The 17,356-nt window shown below is 46.2% G+C and overlaps 1 protein-coding gene across 9 annotated transcripts in view; it reads left to right on the top strand.

Annotated features, from left to right (window-relative positions):
* LOC124012712 (protein 4.1-like) overlaps positions 1 to 17,356 on the top strand; it is a 163,539-nt gene that overhangs the window by 86,423 nt on the left and 59,760 nt on the right. For all 9 annotated transcript variants that reach the window (XM_046326610.1, XM_046326611.1, XM_046326612.1 and 6 more), the window contains 5 exons: positions 144 to 362; positions 5,167 to 5,254; positions 6,889 to 7,041; positions 7,227 to 7,324; positions 9,142 to 9,317. In XM_046326610.1, coding sequence (XP_046182566.1) covers positions 144 to 362; positions 5,167 to 5,254; positions 6,889 to 7,041; positions 7,227 to 7,324; positions 9,142 to 9,317 — 734 coding nt within the window. The remainder of the gene's footprint in view (positions 1 to 143; positions 363 to 5,166; positions 5,255 to 6,888; positions 7,042 to 7,226; positions 7,325 to 9,141; positions 9,318 to 17,356) is intronic.

Genomic DNA, 17,356 nt, shown 5'->3' with positions numbered 1-17,356 from the left:
AACACAAACTTGTTTCTTTAAAGAAAAAAAACTTCCATTGTCCTACCAAGAGTCATTTCATCTACAGTTTTCTTGATTGTCAGTGGACCTTGGTTTGAAAACGACTTAGCCACAGCCTTTTATTTTTATCTTCGCATGGCCAGGTACTACCTGTGTCTCCAGTTGCGTAAGGACATCCTGGGGGGCCGTCTACCCTGCTCCTTTGTCACACTGGCCCTTCTGGGTTCCTACGCACTGCAGTCCGAGCTGGGGGAGTACGACCCAGAGACACACGCACCAGACTACGCCAAGGACCTGAGGCTGGCCCCGGGACAAACCAAGGAGCTGGAGAAGAAAGTCATGGAGTTGCATAAGACATACAGGTCAGGAGAGTCTTTTAACACACACACACACACACACACACACACACACACACACACACACACACACACACACACACACACACACACACACACACACACACACACACACACACACACACACACACACACACACACACACACACACACACACACACACACACACACACACACACACACACACTCACTGACTTTTTTTTATTTTCAAGAATGATTTAACCAGGTAAGCTAGTTGAGAACAAGTTCTTATTTACAACTGAACAACCTGGCCAAGATAAAGTAAAGCAGTGCGACAGAACAACACAAGAGTTACATATGGAATAAACAAGCATACAGTCAATAACACAATATAAAAAAATAAGGTCTATATACAGTGTGTGCAAATGGCGTGAGGAGGTAAGGCAATACATAGGCCATAGTAGCGAAGCAATTACAATTTAGTAAATTAACACTGGAGTGATAGATTAGCAGATGGTGATGTGCAGGTAGAAATACTGGTGTACAAAAGAGCAGAAAAGTCAATAAAAACTATATGGGGATGAGGTAGATTGGGTGGGCTATTTACAGATGGGCTATGTACAGCTGCAGCGATCATTTACCTGCTCAGATAGCTGATGTTTAAAGTTAGTGAAGGAAATATAAGTCTCCAGTTTCAGTGATTTTTGCAATTCGTTCCAGTCATTGGCAGCAGAGAACTGGAAGGAAAGGCGGCCAAATGAGGTGTTGGCTTTGGGGATGACCAGCGAGATACACCTGCTGGAGCGCGTGCTACGGGAGGGTGTTGTTCTCGTGACCAGTGAGCTGAGATAAGGTGGAGCTTTACCAAGCATAGACTTAGATGACCTGGAGCCAGTGGGTCTGGCGAAGAATATTTAGCGAGAGCCAGCCGACTAGAGCATACAGGTCGCAGTGGTGGGTGATATAAAGGGCTTTGGTGACAAAACGGATGGCACTGTAATAGACTGCATCTAGTTTGCTGAGTAGATTATTGGAAGCTATTTTGTAAATGACATCGCCGAAGTTGAGGTTCGGTAGGACAGTCAGTTTTACAAGGGTATGTTTGGCGGCGGGAGTGAAGGAGGCTTTGTTGCGAAATAGGAAGCCGATTCTAGATTAAAATTTTGGATTGAAGATGTTTAATATGAATCTGGAAGGAGAGTTTACAGTCTAGCCAGACACCTAGGTATTTTTAGTTGTCCATATTCTAAGTCAGAACCGTCCAGAGTAGTGATGCTAGCCGGGCGGGCGGGTGCGGGCAGCAAACGGTTGAAAAGCATGCATTTGGTTTTTACTAGCGTTTAAGAGCAGTTAAAGGCCACGAAAGGAGTGTTGTATGGCATTGAAGCTCGTTTGGAGGTTAGATAGCACAGTGTCCAAGGAAGGGCCAGTTGTATACAGAATGGTGTCGTCTGCGTAGAGGTAGATCAGGGAATCACCCGCAGAAAGAGCGACATCGTTGATATACACAAAGAAAAGAGTCAGCCCGAGAATTGAGCCCTGTGGCACCCCCATAGAGACTGCTAAGGTCTGGACAACAGTCCCTCCGATTTGACACACTGAACTCTATCTGAGAAGTAGTTGGTGAACCAGGCGAGGCAGTCATTTGAGAAACCAAGACTGTTGAGTCTGCCGATAAGAATACGGTGATTGACAGAGTCGAAAGCCTTGGCCAGGTCGATGAAGACAGCTGCACAGTACTGTCTTTTACCGATGGAGGTTATGATCGTTTAGTACCTTGAGCGTGTCTGAGGTGCACCCGTGACCAGCTCGAAAACCGGATTGCACAGCGGAGAAGGTACGGTGGGATTCGAAATGGTCAGTGATCTGTTTATTAACTTGGCTTTCGAAGACTTTAGAAAGGCAGGGCAGGATGAATATAGGTCTATAACAGTTTGGGTCTAGAGTGTCACCCCCTTTGAAGAGGGGGATGACTGCGGCAGCTTTCCAATCTTTAGGATTCTCGGACGATATGAAAGAGAGGTTGAAAAGACTGGTAATAGGGGTTTCAACAATAGCGGTGGATAATTTTAGAAAGAGTGCGTCCAGATTGTCTAGCCCAGCTGATTTGTCCGGGTCCAGGTTTCGTAGCTCTTTCAGAACACCTGGTATCTGGAGTTGGGTGGAGAAGAAGCTGGGAGGCTTGGGCAAGTAGCTGCGGGGAGTGCGGAGCTGTTGGCCGGAGTTGGGGTAGCCCGGAGGAAAGCATGGCCAGCCGAGGAGAAATGCTTATTGAAATTCTCGATTATTGTGGATTTATCGGTGGTGACAGTGTTACCTAGCCTCAGTGCAGTGGGCAGCTGGGAGGAGGTGCTCTTATTCTCCATGGACTTTACAGTGTCCCTAAACATTTTGAAATTAGAGCTACAGGATGCAAATTTCTGTTTGAAAAACTAGCCTTTGCTTTCCAGACTGACTGCGTGTATTGGTTCCTGACTTCCCTGCTAGTGCAGAACGCCACAGGATGTTTTTGTGCTGGTCGAGGGCAGTCAGGTCTGGAGTGAACCAAGAGTGAATCTGTTCTTAGTTCTACATTTTTTGAAAGGGGCGTGCTTATTTGAGATAGTGAGGAAATTACTTTTAAAGAACGACCAGGCATCCTCGACTGATGGGATGAGTTCAATATCCTTCCAGGATACCCGGGCCAGGCCGATTAGAAAGGCTCACATAATTGTTTTATGGAGCGTTTGACAATGATGTGGGGTAGTCGTTTGACCGCGGACCCATAGCGGAAGCAGGCAATGAGGCAGTGATCTCTGAGATCCTGATTGAAAACAGCAGAGGTGTATTTGGAGGGCAAGTTGGTCAGGATATTATCTATGAGGGTGTCCATGTTTACGGATTTAGGGTTGTACCTGGTAGGTTCCTTAATAATTTGTGTGAGATTGAGGGCATCTAGCTTAGATTGTAGGACTGCCGGGGTGTCAATGTATCCCAGTTTAGGTCACCTAACAGAACAAACTCTGAAGATAGATGGGGGGCAATCAATTCACATATGGTGTCCAGGGCACAGCTGGGAGCGGAGGGGGGTCTACAACAGGCGGCAACAGGGAGAGACTTACTTCTGGAGAGATTCAATTTTAAAATTAGAAGCTCGAACTGTTTGGGCATAGACCTGAAAAGTTTAACAGAACTTTGCAGGCTATTTCTGGAGTAGATTGCAACTCCTCCCCCTTTGGCAGTTCTATCTTGATGGAAAATGTTGTGGTTGGGGATGGAAATCTTATAATTTTTGGTGTCCTTCCTAAACCAGGATTCAGACACGGCAAGGACATCAGGGTTGGTGGAGTGTGCTAAAGCAGTGACTAAAACAAACTTAGGGAGGAGACTTCTGATGTTAACATGCATGAAACCAAGGCTTTTTCGGTTACAGAAGTCAACAAATGAGAGTGCCTGGGGACACACAGGGCCTGGGTTAACCTCCACATCACCTTTGGAACAGAGGAGGAGTAGTATGAGGGTGCGGCTAAAGGCTATCAAAGCTGATCGTCTAGTGCGTTGGGGGCAGAGAATAAAAGCAGCAGATTTCTGGGCGTGGTAGAATAGATTAAGGGCATAATGTACAGACGGGTATGGTGGGGTGTGGGTACAGTGGAGGTAAACCCAGGCACCGAGTGATGATAAGAGAGGTTGCATCTTTGGACGGGCTAGTTATGCTGGGTGGGAGGTGGGACAAAAGAGGTATTTAAGGCATATACAGTGGGACTAGGGGATCCGTAGTAAACTAAGACAATAATAACTATCCTTAACAACAGTGTACAAGGCATATTGACATTTGAGGGAAACATAAAGCGAGGCATAAAGCAATCACAGGTGTTGATTGGGAGAGCAAGCTAAGCCATCAACTGGTAAGACAACAACAGCTAATCAGCTAAGGCAACAACAACAGGTAAAATGGCAATGAATGGGCAGAGAGGGTCAGTTAACTACACACAGGGCCTTAGTTCGAGGCTGGGACCAACAGATAAACAAAATGGAGTACCGTGATTAATGAACAGTCCAGCAGGCATCAGCTATGTAGCCAAGTAATCATAGGGTCCAGTGAGCAGCAATATATGGAACAGGGAAGCCGCGGGGTAGTCGTTACTACGCTAGCACGTGGGAGACACGGCATTTAAAGTTAGCAGGCCGGGGTTAGTAGAAGAGTCTGCTCCGACGTCCGGCAAAGGCCGTTTGAGGGCACAGCGTATGGAGTTACTTCGGCGGACAAGTCGTTGTGGTACGGTGGGGCGCCGTGTCGACAAAGGTTCCGGGCAAGATGGCGAAAGAGGTATTGTAGTTGTAGTAATTTAGTTTGCTAGCCGGGAGATGCGCCTGGCTCGCGGCTAACTGGTGCTAGCTTCGGGGCAGGGGCGTTAGCCACCATAGGCAGTCGGTAGCAGCTAGCTAGCAGCGATGATCTGATGCAAAGGTCCAGAGCTTACGTCAAGAATCTGGTGGAGTAGTGGATTCTAGCCGTGTTGGGCATCGGCTGAGTAGCCGAGTGATCACAGAGTAGGCTGGGAAGTGGGCCTGGCTCAGGGCTAGCTTCAGGGCTGGGTGACCCGGTGGCAGCTAGCTAGCTGTGAGACAAATGTTCCCAGTATACTCAGCAGAATGTCCACACACAAGACCTTCAGATTAGAAGGGAGGGGGTTGTATTGGATGCATAGGGTCACCTGTGTACACTGTTATGTAAATCAGTGTTATGTAAATCATTTTCACAGCAGGAATGTGCTACTTATAATGAATCTGTAATGCCAGAGTCATTCATGCTACTGTATGATAACATGTTGCTTCTTTGCTAATATGGCATCTGTCCCATCTACAGGTCGATGAGTCCAGCACAGGCAGACATGGCCTTTCTGGAGAACGCCAAGAAACTAGCCATGTACGGAGTGGACCTGCACCAGGCCAAGGTAACGTAGAGTTACAACCCAGGCCAAGGTAACGTAGAGTTACAACCCAGGCCAAGGTAACGTAGAGTTACTACCCAGGCCAAGGTAACGTAGAGTTACAACCCAGGCCAAGGTAACGTAGAGTTACAACCCAGGCCAAGGTAACGTAGAGTTACAACCCAGGCCAAGGTAACGTAGAGTTACAACCCAGGCCAAGGTAACGTAGAGTTACCCAGGCCAAGGTAGCTACCCAGGCCAAGGTAACGTAGAGTTACAACCCAGGCCAAGGTAACGTAGAGTTACAACCCAGGCCAAGGTAACGTAGAGTTACAACCCAGGCCAAGGTAACGTAGAGTTACAACCCAGGCCAAGGTAACGTAGAGTTACAACCCAGGCCAAGGTAACGTAGAGTTACAACCCAGGCCAAGGTAACGTAGAGTTACAACCCAGGCCAAGGTAACGTAGAGTTACAACCCAGGCCAAGGTAACGTAGAGTTACAACCCAGGCCAAGGTATCGTAGCGTTACAACCCAGGCCAAGGTAACGTAGCGTTACAACCCAGGCCAAGGTAATGTAGCGTTACAACCCAGGCCAAGGTAACGTAGCGTTACAACCCAGGCCAAGGTAACATACTGTAGGACCACAACCCCAACCTGCAGAGCATTACTCATTCAAAACAGAAACTGACAGGCTCCATGTGGAGACTAGCTGACTAAAAAGTCAAAAGGAAGAGTCTGTGTATTAAGATCACATTGTTGTTGATGTTGTGAATATAAGTAGGTTCTAACTTGTTTTCAAATCTCAATCTGCAACCACTATATTTATTCTAGCTCCATGTGATGACGCGTTGGTAGGCGTGCAGGTGTTTCAGCCCAGATTGTCCCTCAGTGTCCTCCAGTCTGTCCACTGGAGGCCTGTTATATCACATCTGTCCTATTAACCACCGAGCAGAGAAGGCTTGATGATGACGATGAAGATTTTACATTTACATTTAAGTCATTTAGCAGACGCTCTTATCCAGAGCGACTTACAAATTGGTGCAATCACCTTATGACATCCAGTGGGACAGTCACTTAACAATAGTGCATCTAAAACTTAGGGGGGGTGGGGTGAGAGGGATTACTTAACCTATCCTAGGTTACGTCCCAAATGGCACCCTATTCCCTTCATAGCACACTACTTTTCACCAGGGCTCATCTAATGTAGTGCACTATATAGGGAATAGGGTGCCATTTGGGATGCAGATATGGTATTTAACATGGCTATAGCACCTGCCCACCTACCTCCTTGCCTGCTGCAGTGTAACCTACGTCAGCTGTGAAGTCAGTGTTTGTGTCTGTTCCCAAAAAAGGGACAAACGCGTGCCTCTGTCAGAGCACAGATTTAGTAGCAGAAATGAGGTCAATCTGTTTGCATCAAAACCGGGGATTTAAAATAAAATATGGAAGTCATTATGCTGAGCGGGAGATGGATGCTGCCTCCCGGTGGATGGATGTTGTCATTGCATTAATACGCAGGCCAAGAACAATGGTATAATGTCAGCAATCATGCAAATGGACATCTCGCTGTTGTATTCTCTGTTTTTGGGTGGTCTTTCTTTCTTACTCACTCACACACTCTTCCATCCTCACCTCCCTCCCCATCCCTGTCTCCAGGATCTAGATGGAGTGGATATTATGCTGGGTGTGTGTTCTGGGGGTTTGATGGTCTACAAGGACAAGCTGAGGATCAACCGTTTCCCCTGGCCCAAAGTCCTCAAGGTCTCCTACAAACGCAGCAGTTTCTTCATCAAGATACGCCCCTCAGAGGTCAACTTTATTTATGTGTTTGGTTGTTTATTTGGTTGTCTTTTAGCCCACAAGAGGCCTGATCTCCCAGGAGTCTGATAAACAGTATAGTAATCATAAGTACAAGTTAAGTTACATGTCAAATCAATAGGTATAGTGGATCTAGTGCAGTGCTACCATCATCCTTATGCTTTTGTTTCCAACAGCTGGAGCATTACGAAAGCGCCATTGGTTTCAAACTGCCAAACTACAAGGCCTCCAAGAAGCTGTGGAAAGTGTGTGTGGAGCATCACACCTTCTTCAGGTAAGAGAACACACTGTTTGAAGCTCCCCGTGACAGGTTCGATCATTCTAACTTGTGAAGAACACCAAGTTTGATTGAGAACGGTCAGAAATCAGCGGAAATTTCAGAGCGCCACCTATAGTTTTCGATAAAACTCTTTCATTAAAACACACACGCAAGATACTCAATTAAAGCTACACTCGTTGTGAATCTAGCCTACATGTCAGATTTGTAAAATGCTTTTCGGCGAAAGCATGAGAAGCTATTATCTGATAGCATGCACACCCCAAAATACCTGAACGAGACCTAAACAAAAGATTTAGCGGTAGCCGGCGCTACACAAAACGCAGAAATAAAATATAAAACATTCATTACCTTTGACGAGCTTCTTTGTTGGCACTCCTATATGTCCCATAAACATCTTGGGTCTTTTTCCCGATTAAATCCGTCATTGTATAGCCAAAATGTCATTTTATGAAGGCCGGTCTGATCCAGGAAAATTCACCATTACAAGACGCAACGTCACTTTTTAAAATTAAAAAAGTTGCCTATAAACTTTTACAAATCACTTCAAACTACTTTTCTAAACCAACTTTAGGTATTAGTAAACGTTAATAATCTATCAGATTGATCACGGGGCGATGTGTATTCGATAGCAGCAAGTCTTGAAATCATCGTCCATGTTTTCACTTTCATAACTTCCTCCGGTGCGCCCCAAGACAGGAAGTGCCTATACGTCATCTCACCAAGGATAAACCAGCCATGAAATGCCAGTACTGGCGACATCGTGTGGAAGCTGTAGGCATTGTAAACGGATCCTCATCTATTTTCTATCGCCTTAGACAATTCATTGACTGGCGGATGAATATTTTTTGAATATTGTTTTTGTGTTTTTGGTGAACAGTTTTCCCAGGGATTTTTACTCCTAAACACGTTCTGTTATAGTCACAGACACGATGTAACCAGTTTTAGAGACTTCAGAGTGTTTTCTATACACACATACGTATCATTTGCATATACTATATTCCTGGCATGAGTAGCAGGACTTTGAAATGTTTCGCAATTTTTAACAAAAAGCTGCGAAAAGCTGCGAATATTCGCAACATCCCTAACAGGCTATTATTATTATTATTATATTATATTAACAGGCTAACGTTAACTAGCTAGCTAACAGTACACTTTAACTTAAAATGGAAATTACTTTCTGACCAAATTTGAAACATGTAATATCTGAAAATGTAGCTAGCTAGACTATCTTACCTGTATACATGGATGGACGCCTCTCCCTCCTTGTCAAGGATTCCCCTTAGTTTGAAGATGCGGAGACAGGTGTTTTATACAGCAGTCTTCTGTGTGTTCTCCTTTGGACTCTGCATATTTGCATATTCTGCATATGTCTGCACATTTGCATATTCTGCATATGTCTGCATATTTGCATATTCTGCATATGTCTGCATATTTGCATATTCTGCATATGTCTGCATATTTGCATATTCTGCATATGGCTGCATATTTGCACATTCTGCATATGTCTGCATATTTGCATATTCTGCATATGTCTGCATATTTGCATATTCTGCATATGTCTGCATATTTGCATATTCTGCATATGTCTGCGTATTTGCATATTCTGCATATGTCTGCATATTTGCATATTCTGCATATGTCTGCATATTTGCAATCAAACGGCAGAATTGTATATATTAGATTTATATATTTATATAAATGTTCCTCTGTCCAGACTGACCTCTACTGAGGTGGCTACCACTCCCAGGCAGTTATATATTATATAGTTATAGATATATTTATATAAATGTTCCTCTGCCTCCTCTGTCCAGACTGACCTCTACTGAGGTGGCTACCACTCCCAGGAAGTTCCTAGCACTGGGTTCTAAGTTCCGCTACAGTGGGCGGACCCAGGCTCAGACCCGCCAGGCCAGCTCTATGATTGACAGGCCAGCCCCCCTGTTCCAACGCTCGGCCAGCAAGAGGAACTCACGCAGTCTGGATGAAGGTTTGTTGAATGGGACTGTGTATGTGGAGAGAGAATCTGACTTGTCCCTGTTTAACTCCAGCAAGATGTAAGTCTCTGTGTTTACTCCAGCCCCTCCAGAGCGGAAAGAAGAGGGTGACTAGTTACCATATCAATCACCCTCCTCTGTAGTAACATTATCTTGAATTCAACCACCTACATCTGTAGTAACATTACCTTGAATTCAACCACCTACATCTGTAGTAACATTACCTTGAATTCAACCTCCTACATCTGTAGTAACATTACCTTGAATTCAACCACCTACATCTGTAGTAACATTACCTTGAATTCAACCACCTACATCTGTAGAAAACATGACCTTGAATTCAACCACCCTCCTCTGTAGTAGCATTACCTTGAATTCAACCACCCACATCTGTAGTAACATTACCTTGAATTCAGCCACCCTCCTCTGTAGTAGCATTACCTTGAATTCAACCACCTACATCTGTAGTAACATTACCTTGAATTCAACCACCTACATCTGTAGTAACATTACCTTGAATTCAACCACCTACATCTGTAGTAACATGACCTTGAATTCAACCACCTACATCTGAAGTAGCATTACCTTGAATTCAACCACCCTCCTCTGTAGTAGCATTACCTTGAATTCAACCACCCTCCTCTGTAGTAGCATTACCTTGAATTCAACCACCCTCCTCTGTAGTAACATTACCTTGAATTCAACCACCCTCCTCTGTAGTAACATTAGGTACAGTAATAGTACTGGCCCACGTCAGGGTTTATTAACCCTCTCTTCGTTGGCCTCTTCTCAACCTCTAACATGCTGACCAATCCGGCTCCTCACGTGCATCCGCGTGTGCCATCGTGCGCATGTTCATTTTGTCTATACCCACCAGATGCGATCAAGACACGCAGATTAAAATATCAAAGCTAACTGTGTACCAGCTATATTCATTTGGGGACAGGTCGAAAACACATGAAACATTCATGGACATTTAGCTAGCTTGCTGCTGCTAGTTCATTTGTCCGGGGAGATGAACATTGTGAAATGTAAAAGGTCCTTTTTTTGTTGCTGAATCTTTGTAGAATTCTGACCCATTTTGAATCACAAAAACTTGTGTTCTATACTCTGATAATTAATCCACAGATTAAAAGGGGAAACCTAGTTAGTTTTTTGTTCATTTTCTTTGATTAATCTCTCCTCGTTCATTCTTCTTCTGTGGATTTTATATGGTGGTTGGCAACCAACTTTAAGGTGCGTTACTGCCACCAACTGGACTTGAGTATGGATTTTCCCCTCCTCTCCTCTTCTCCCCTCCTCTCCTCCTCCCCTCCTCTCCTCCTTCACCCCTCCTATCATCTCCTCCTTTAATCCTCTCCCCTCCTCCCCTCATTTCCCTTCCTCTCCTCCTCTCCTCCTCTCCTCCTTTCCCCTCCTCTCCTCCTTTCCCCTCCTCTCCCTCATTTCCCTTCCTCTCCTCCTCTCCTCCTCTCCTCCTTTCCCCTCCTCTCCTCCTTTCCCCTCCCCTCTCCCCTCCCTCCCCTCCTCCCTCCTCTCCTCCTCTCCCCTCCTCCACTCCTCTCCTCCTCTCCCCTCTTCCCCTCCTATCCTCCTCTCCCCTCCTCTCCTCCTTTCCTCTCCTCCCCTCCTCTCCTCCTCTCCTCTTTTCCCCTCCTGTTCTCCTCTCCCCTCCTCTCCTCCTTTCCCCTCCTCTCCTCCTCTCCTCCCCTCCTCTCCTTCTCTCCCCTCCTCTCCTCCTCTCCTCATCTCAGCCTTCTCATCTGGGACACTCTCTCTCTCTCTTTGTTATTCAACCGCTCCCCATAACATCGGGTTGTATTTCTGCTGACAACATAAGGTAGGCAGGGCACAAGCCAGTGATTACATGTTACCACACAAAACAGCTTCAATGTCTTACTCCCTGTGGGCTCAGGCAGCCTCCACCTGCCACCTAACTGCTGCTGCTACCATTCTCACACTCAGGGCCCGGTTTCCCCATAGCGATGGAACTCAGGCTTGCGAGTGTTTTAAACGATCCATCTTTCCTACAACGGACGAAGATGTGACATACGTTTCCCAAAACACCAGGCAGCGAGAACATTTGCTAAGTTGGAGCATGTTTCAATAGGAATGAGAGAAAGGAAGCGCTGCTCTCGGATCAGCTTTCTCCATTCAAATCTAACATTAACATTAGAATTATTCCACAAAACTGACAACGGATCAGGATGATAAAACAGGACGGTTCTGTTTTATCCTGGAGCTGACCTCATACCTAACCTGAATAACTCTGAGGACGGTTCTGTTTTATCCTGGAGCTGACCTCATACCTAACCTGAATAACTCTGAGGACGGTTCTGTTTTATCCTGGAGCTGACCTCATACCTAACCTGAATAACTCTGAGGACGGTTCTGTTTTATCCTGGAGCTGACCTCATACCTAACCTGAATAACTCTGAGGACGGTTCTGTTTTATCCTGGAGCTGACCTCATACCTAACCTGAATAACTCTGAGGACGGTTCTGTTTTATCCTGGAGCTGACCTCATACCTAACCTGAATAACTCTGAGGACGGTTCTGTTTTATCCTGGAGCTGACCTCATACCTAACCTGAATAACTCTGAGGACGGTTCTGTTTTATCCTGGAGCTGACCTCATACCTAACCTGAATAACTCTGAGGACGGTTCTGTTGTATCCTGGAGCTGACCTCATACCTAACCTGAATAACTCTGAGGACGGTTCTGTTTTATCCTGGAGCTGACCTCATACCTAACCTGAATAACTCTGAGGACGGTTCTGTTTTGTCTTCTGAAGCTGATCTCATCCTGGACCTCCTACTGTGTGCTGGCTACGGATGATCCTTTTGGGGCTCCCAGGTGGCGCAGTGGTCTAAGGGAATGCATCTCAGTGCTAGAGGCATCACTACAGACCCTGGTTCGATTTCAGGGTGTATCACAACCGGCCTTGATTGGGAGTCCCATAGGGCGGCGCACAATTGGCACAGCGTCGTCCGGGTTAGGGTTTGGCTGGGTGGGCCGTCATTGTAAACAAGAATTTGTTCTTAACTGACTTGCCTAGTTAAATAAAGGAAAAATATGATGGCCAACCAGTCCAGTGAGCTGAACAGTGAGATGGTCAACCAGTCCAGTGAGCTGAACAGTGTGATGGCCAACCAGTCCAGTGAGCTGCACAGTGTGTGATGGCCAACTAGTACAGTGAGCTGAACAGTGTGATGGCCAACCAGTACAGTGAGCTGAACAGTGTGATGGCCAACCAGTCCAGTGAGCTGAACAGTGAGATGGCCAACCAGTCCAATGAGCTGCACAGTGTGTGATGGCCAACTAGTACAGTGAGCTGAACAGTGTTTGATGGCCAACCAGTACAGTGAGCTGAACAGTGTGATGGCCAACCAGTCCAGTGAGCTGAACAGTGTGATGGCCAACCAGTCCAGTGAGCTGAACAGTGAGATGGCCAACCAGTGAGCTGAACAGTGTGTGATGGCCAACCAGTCCAGTGAGCTGAACAGTGTGATGGCCAACCAGTCCAGTGAGCTGAACAGTGTGATGGCCAACCAGCTGCACAGTGAGCTGCACAGTGTGTGATGGCCAACCAGTCCAGTGAGCTGAACAGTGTGATGGCCAACCAGTCCAGTGAGCTGCACAGTGTGTGATGGCCAACCAGTCCAGTGAGCTGCACAGTGTGTGATGGCCAACCAGTCCAGTGAGCTGAACAGTGTGATGGCCAACCAGTCCAGTGAGCTGCACAGTGTGTGATGGCCAACCAGTCCAGTGAGCTGAACAGTGTGATGGCCAACCAGTCCAGTGAGCTGCACAGTGTGTGATGGCCAACCAGTCCAGTGAGCTGAACAGTGTGTGATGGCCAACCAGTCCAGTGAGCTGAACAGTGTGATGGCCAACCAGTCCAGTGAGCTGAACAGTGTGATGGCCAACCAGTCCAGTGAGCTGAACAGTGTGATGGCCAACCAGTCCAGTGAGCTGCACAGTGTGTGATGGCCAACCAGTCCAGTGAGCTGCACAGTGTGTGATGGCCAACCAGTCCAGTGAGCTGAACAGTGTGATGGCCAACCAGTCCAGTGATCTGAACAGTGTGATGGTCAACCAGTCCAGTGAGCTGAACAGTGTGATGGCCAACCAGTCCAGTGAGCTGAACAGTGTGATGGCCAACCAGTCCATTGAGCTGAACAGTGTGATGGCCAACCAGTCCAATGAGCTGAACAGTGTGTGATGGCCAACCAGTCCAGTGAGCTGAACAGTGTGTGATGGCCTAGAGGAGCTTGTTTATATCTTCTCCTGAACTGAAGACGAGAGAAGTTTGTTTATCTATTCTCCTGAAGTGAGAACTAGAGGAGCTTGTTAATCTATTCTCCTGAACTGTCTAGAGGAGCTTGTTAATCTATTCTCCTGAACTGTCTAGAGGATCTTGTTAATCTATTCTCCTGAACTGTCTAGAGGAGCTTGTTAATCTATTCTCCTGAACTGTCTAGAGGAGCTTGTTAATCTATTCTCCTGAACTGTCTAGAGGAACTTGTTAATCTATTCTCCTGAACTGTCTAGAGGAGCTTGTTAATCTATTCTCCTGAACTGTCCAGAGGAGCTTGTTAATCTATTCTCCTGAAGTGAGAACTAGAGGAGCTTGTTAATCTATTCTCCTGAACTGTCTAGAGGAGCTTGTTAATATATTCTCCTGAACTGTCCAGAGGAGCTTGTTAATCTATTCTCCTGAAGTGAGAACTAGAGGAGCTTGTTAATCTATTCTCCTGAACTGTCCAGAGGACCTTGTTAATCTATTCTCCTGAAGTGAGAACTAGAGGAGCTTGTTAATCTATTCTCCTGAACTGAGGACTTGAGGAGCTTGTTAATCTATTCTCCTGAACTGAGGACTTGAGGAGCTTGTTAATATATTCTCCTGAAGTGAGAACTAGGGGATCTTGTTAATCTATTCTCCTGAACTGAGGACTTGAGGAGCTTGTTAATCTATTCTCCTGAAGTGAGAACTAGGGGATCTTGTTAATCTATTCTCCTGAACTGAGGACTTGAGGAGCTTGTTAATCTCGTCTCCTGAACTGAGGACTTGAGGAGCTTGTTAATCTATTCTCCTGAACTGAGGACTTGAGGAGCTTGTTAATCTATTCTCCTGAAGTGAGAACTAGGGGATCTTGTTAATCTATTCTCCTGAACTGAGGTCTCGAGGAGCTTGTTAATCTCTTCTCCTGAACTGAGAACTAGAGGAGCTTGTTAATCTATTATCCTGAACTGAGGACTTGAGGAGCTTGTTAATCTCTTCTCCTGAAGTGAGAACTAGGGGATCTTGTTAATCTATTATCCTGAACTGAGAACTAGAGGAGCTTGTTAATCTATTATCCTGAACTGCATCTGAACTGTGAATTTCAGGACTTGCTCTGTCAGCTTTTGTTTCTCAGCTCAATGTTGCCACCCACTGGTCTCTATAGCACAGTGCAGTAAACTGTTGTTATTCTGTCTTGTTCATGGCCTCAGCTGTTACTTTTCAAGGACCTAAATACTTTTCTAGTCCCCTAATCATCATTTTCCTAATCGTTAATCACAACCTTTTTACTTACATTGATGTAATTGTAGCAGACGCTCTTGTCCAGAGAGACTTACAGGAGCTCAAGGGCACAGACAGATTTTTCTTCTACTCGGCTCGGAGAATCCAATCAACGGCCTTTCGGGTACTAGCTCGACGCTCTTAACTGCTAGGCTACCTACCTGCGTTACTGTAATAATTATTGCTCCTACAACAGCTCTTGACGTTCCTGCTGAGGTGGGGTTGGTGGGTTGCAGGTCTCAGGGAGAGGAGGATATCAGGTTCGTTCTGCTGGGTCACCAGACCTCCCTGCCCTTATTAAGACACTCGGTATGCTACAGTGTGAGTCCTGACTCCTCAAGAGTTTTATTAGTTCGACAGTTGAACTGTTGTTATTTTATCTTAATTTAACCGGTAGTCATTGAGGAATGTCTTTGAGGTCAGGAGACTTCTTTCTCTATGAAGATCATAAAAAGTCATATTAAAACTAAAAGCTGAATGTGGTTGGTTGGCATGGTAGCTGTTTCATGATTGACAGCTGGCCTTCTTCCCAGTCACGTCATCTCCGGTTGAGCAACATCCCCGTCAGGTCAAGCGCGAGGCTGTCACGGAGACAGAGAGAAGACATGGTGTCATGATAAAGAAGACCCAGGAGGAGACCCAGGAAGACATCCAGGAGGATAACCAAGAAGGAGGAAGAGGAAACGAGTGGTTTGTGCTGATGAGGCACACTTCCTTAGAGTGGTGTGGAAGAGGGTGGAGCTGAGGCCACCGACCAGGAGAGTAAGATGTGTGGTGGACTGAACCAAACTACAGTGGGTAGAGGTGGGATGATGATTGTTTTTTGTTGTTGGACAAGCGTGTCTATTTGACACCACCAGGTACTGAATGGTTTGGCCACGCTTTGTTTGCCACAGCTCCTCCTTCTAAAGGGTGTCCAAAATTCTGATAATTTTTTCAAAATTCCGGTAATGTTTTCAAAATTCCGGTAATTGTTTCAAAATGCTGGTAATTTTTTCAAAATTCCCGTAATGTTTTCAAAATTCCGATAATTTTGTCAAAATTCCGGTAATGTTTTCAAAATTCCGGTAATTTTTCAAAATTCTCAGGTTTTCCAGAAATCCTGGTTGGATGTTTCCCGGAATCAGGGGGGAATAAGCAGGTAATCCGGGAATCTTCCAGCCGGGATTTCTGGGAAAACCTGTGAATTTTGTAAAGGTTCTTGAATTTTGCTAAACATACCGATGGTTTGTGCTGGTTTGTGCTGCTGGACCACGATGCCTGTTCCAACCTCCACCACTCACCGATGGTTTGTGCTGCTGGACCACGATCCCTGTTCCAACCTCCACCACTCACCGATGGTTTGTGCTGCTGGACCACGATCCCTGTTCCAACCTCCACCACTCACCGATGGTTTGTGCTGCTGGACCACGATCCCTGTTCCAACCTCCACCACTCACCGATGGTTTATGCTGCTGGACCACGATCCCTGTTCCAACCTCCACCACTCACCGATGGTTTGTGCTGCTGGACCTCGATCCCTGTTCCAACCTCCACCACTCACCGATGGTTTGTGCTGCTGGACCACGATCCCTGTTCCAACCTCCACCACTCACCGATGGTTTGTGCTGCTGGACCACGATCCCTGTTCCAACCTCCACCACTCACCGATGGTTTGTGCTGCTGGACCACGATCCCTGTTCCAACCTCCACCACTCACCGATGGTTTATGCTGCTGGACCACGATCCCTGTTCCAACCTCCACCACTCACCGATGGTTTGTGCTGCTGGACCACGATCCCCTGCATTCCAACCTCCACCAGGTAGCTATGGGATGGTTTGACCCATTGCTGCTGGACCACGAAATCCCTGTGTCCAACCTCCACCACTCACCGATGGTTTGTGCTGCTGGATCCTGAGAAACGCACATCCCTTTTCCAACCTCCACCACTCACCAGGAATGGTTTTTGTGCTGCCTGACCACGACATCCCTGTTCCAACAATGTTCCACCACTATGGTTTGTGCTTGGTTTGTGCTGCTGGACCAGCCGATCCCTAAATAAAAACCTCCACCACTCAGTCCCAAGACACCCACTGGTAAATTTGAGACTTGCTGGACCAGCAGAAGAATCCGTCCTGCATTTCATACCACCACGTCCCCAGGTAGAACTTCTTATTGAGGGAAGAGCAACTTTCTTATAATAACCACAGCTTCATATTGTCTGCGTCTTCCTCTGAAATACTGTGTTCTGGCCTCGTTGTGTTCTGTCTCAAGTTGTGTTTGACGTTGTGTGTGTTCTGGTCTCGACATGTTCTGTCTGGTGTTCTATTATGTGTTCTGGCCTTTGTGTTCTGGATCCTGTGTTCTGGCCTCGTGTTCTCACTTGGCTTAGCAGCAGCTTTTACAAAGAAGATTTCTTCCTCTGTAGACGTATCACACTTTGTGTGGTCACATGACACACGTCTCAGGCCAAGTAGGATTCTGTC

Source organism: Oncorhynchus gorbuscha, linkage group LG24, assembly GCF_021184085.1.
Source record: "Oncorhynchus gorbuscha isolate QuinsamMale2020 ecotype Even-year linkage group LG24, OgorEven_v1.0, whole genome shotgun sequence".
NCBI classification, from domain to species: domain Eukaryota; kingdom Metazoa; phylum Chordata; class Actinopteri; order Salmoniformes; family Salmonidae; genus Oncorhynchus; species Oncorhynchus gorbuscha.
Note: the sequence above shows the minus strand (reverse complement) of the source record. Positions and strands in the feature narration are given on the sequence as shown.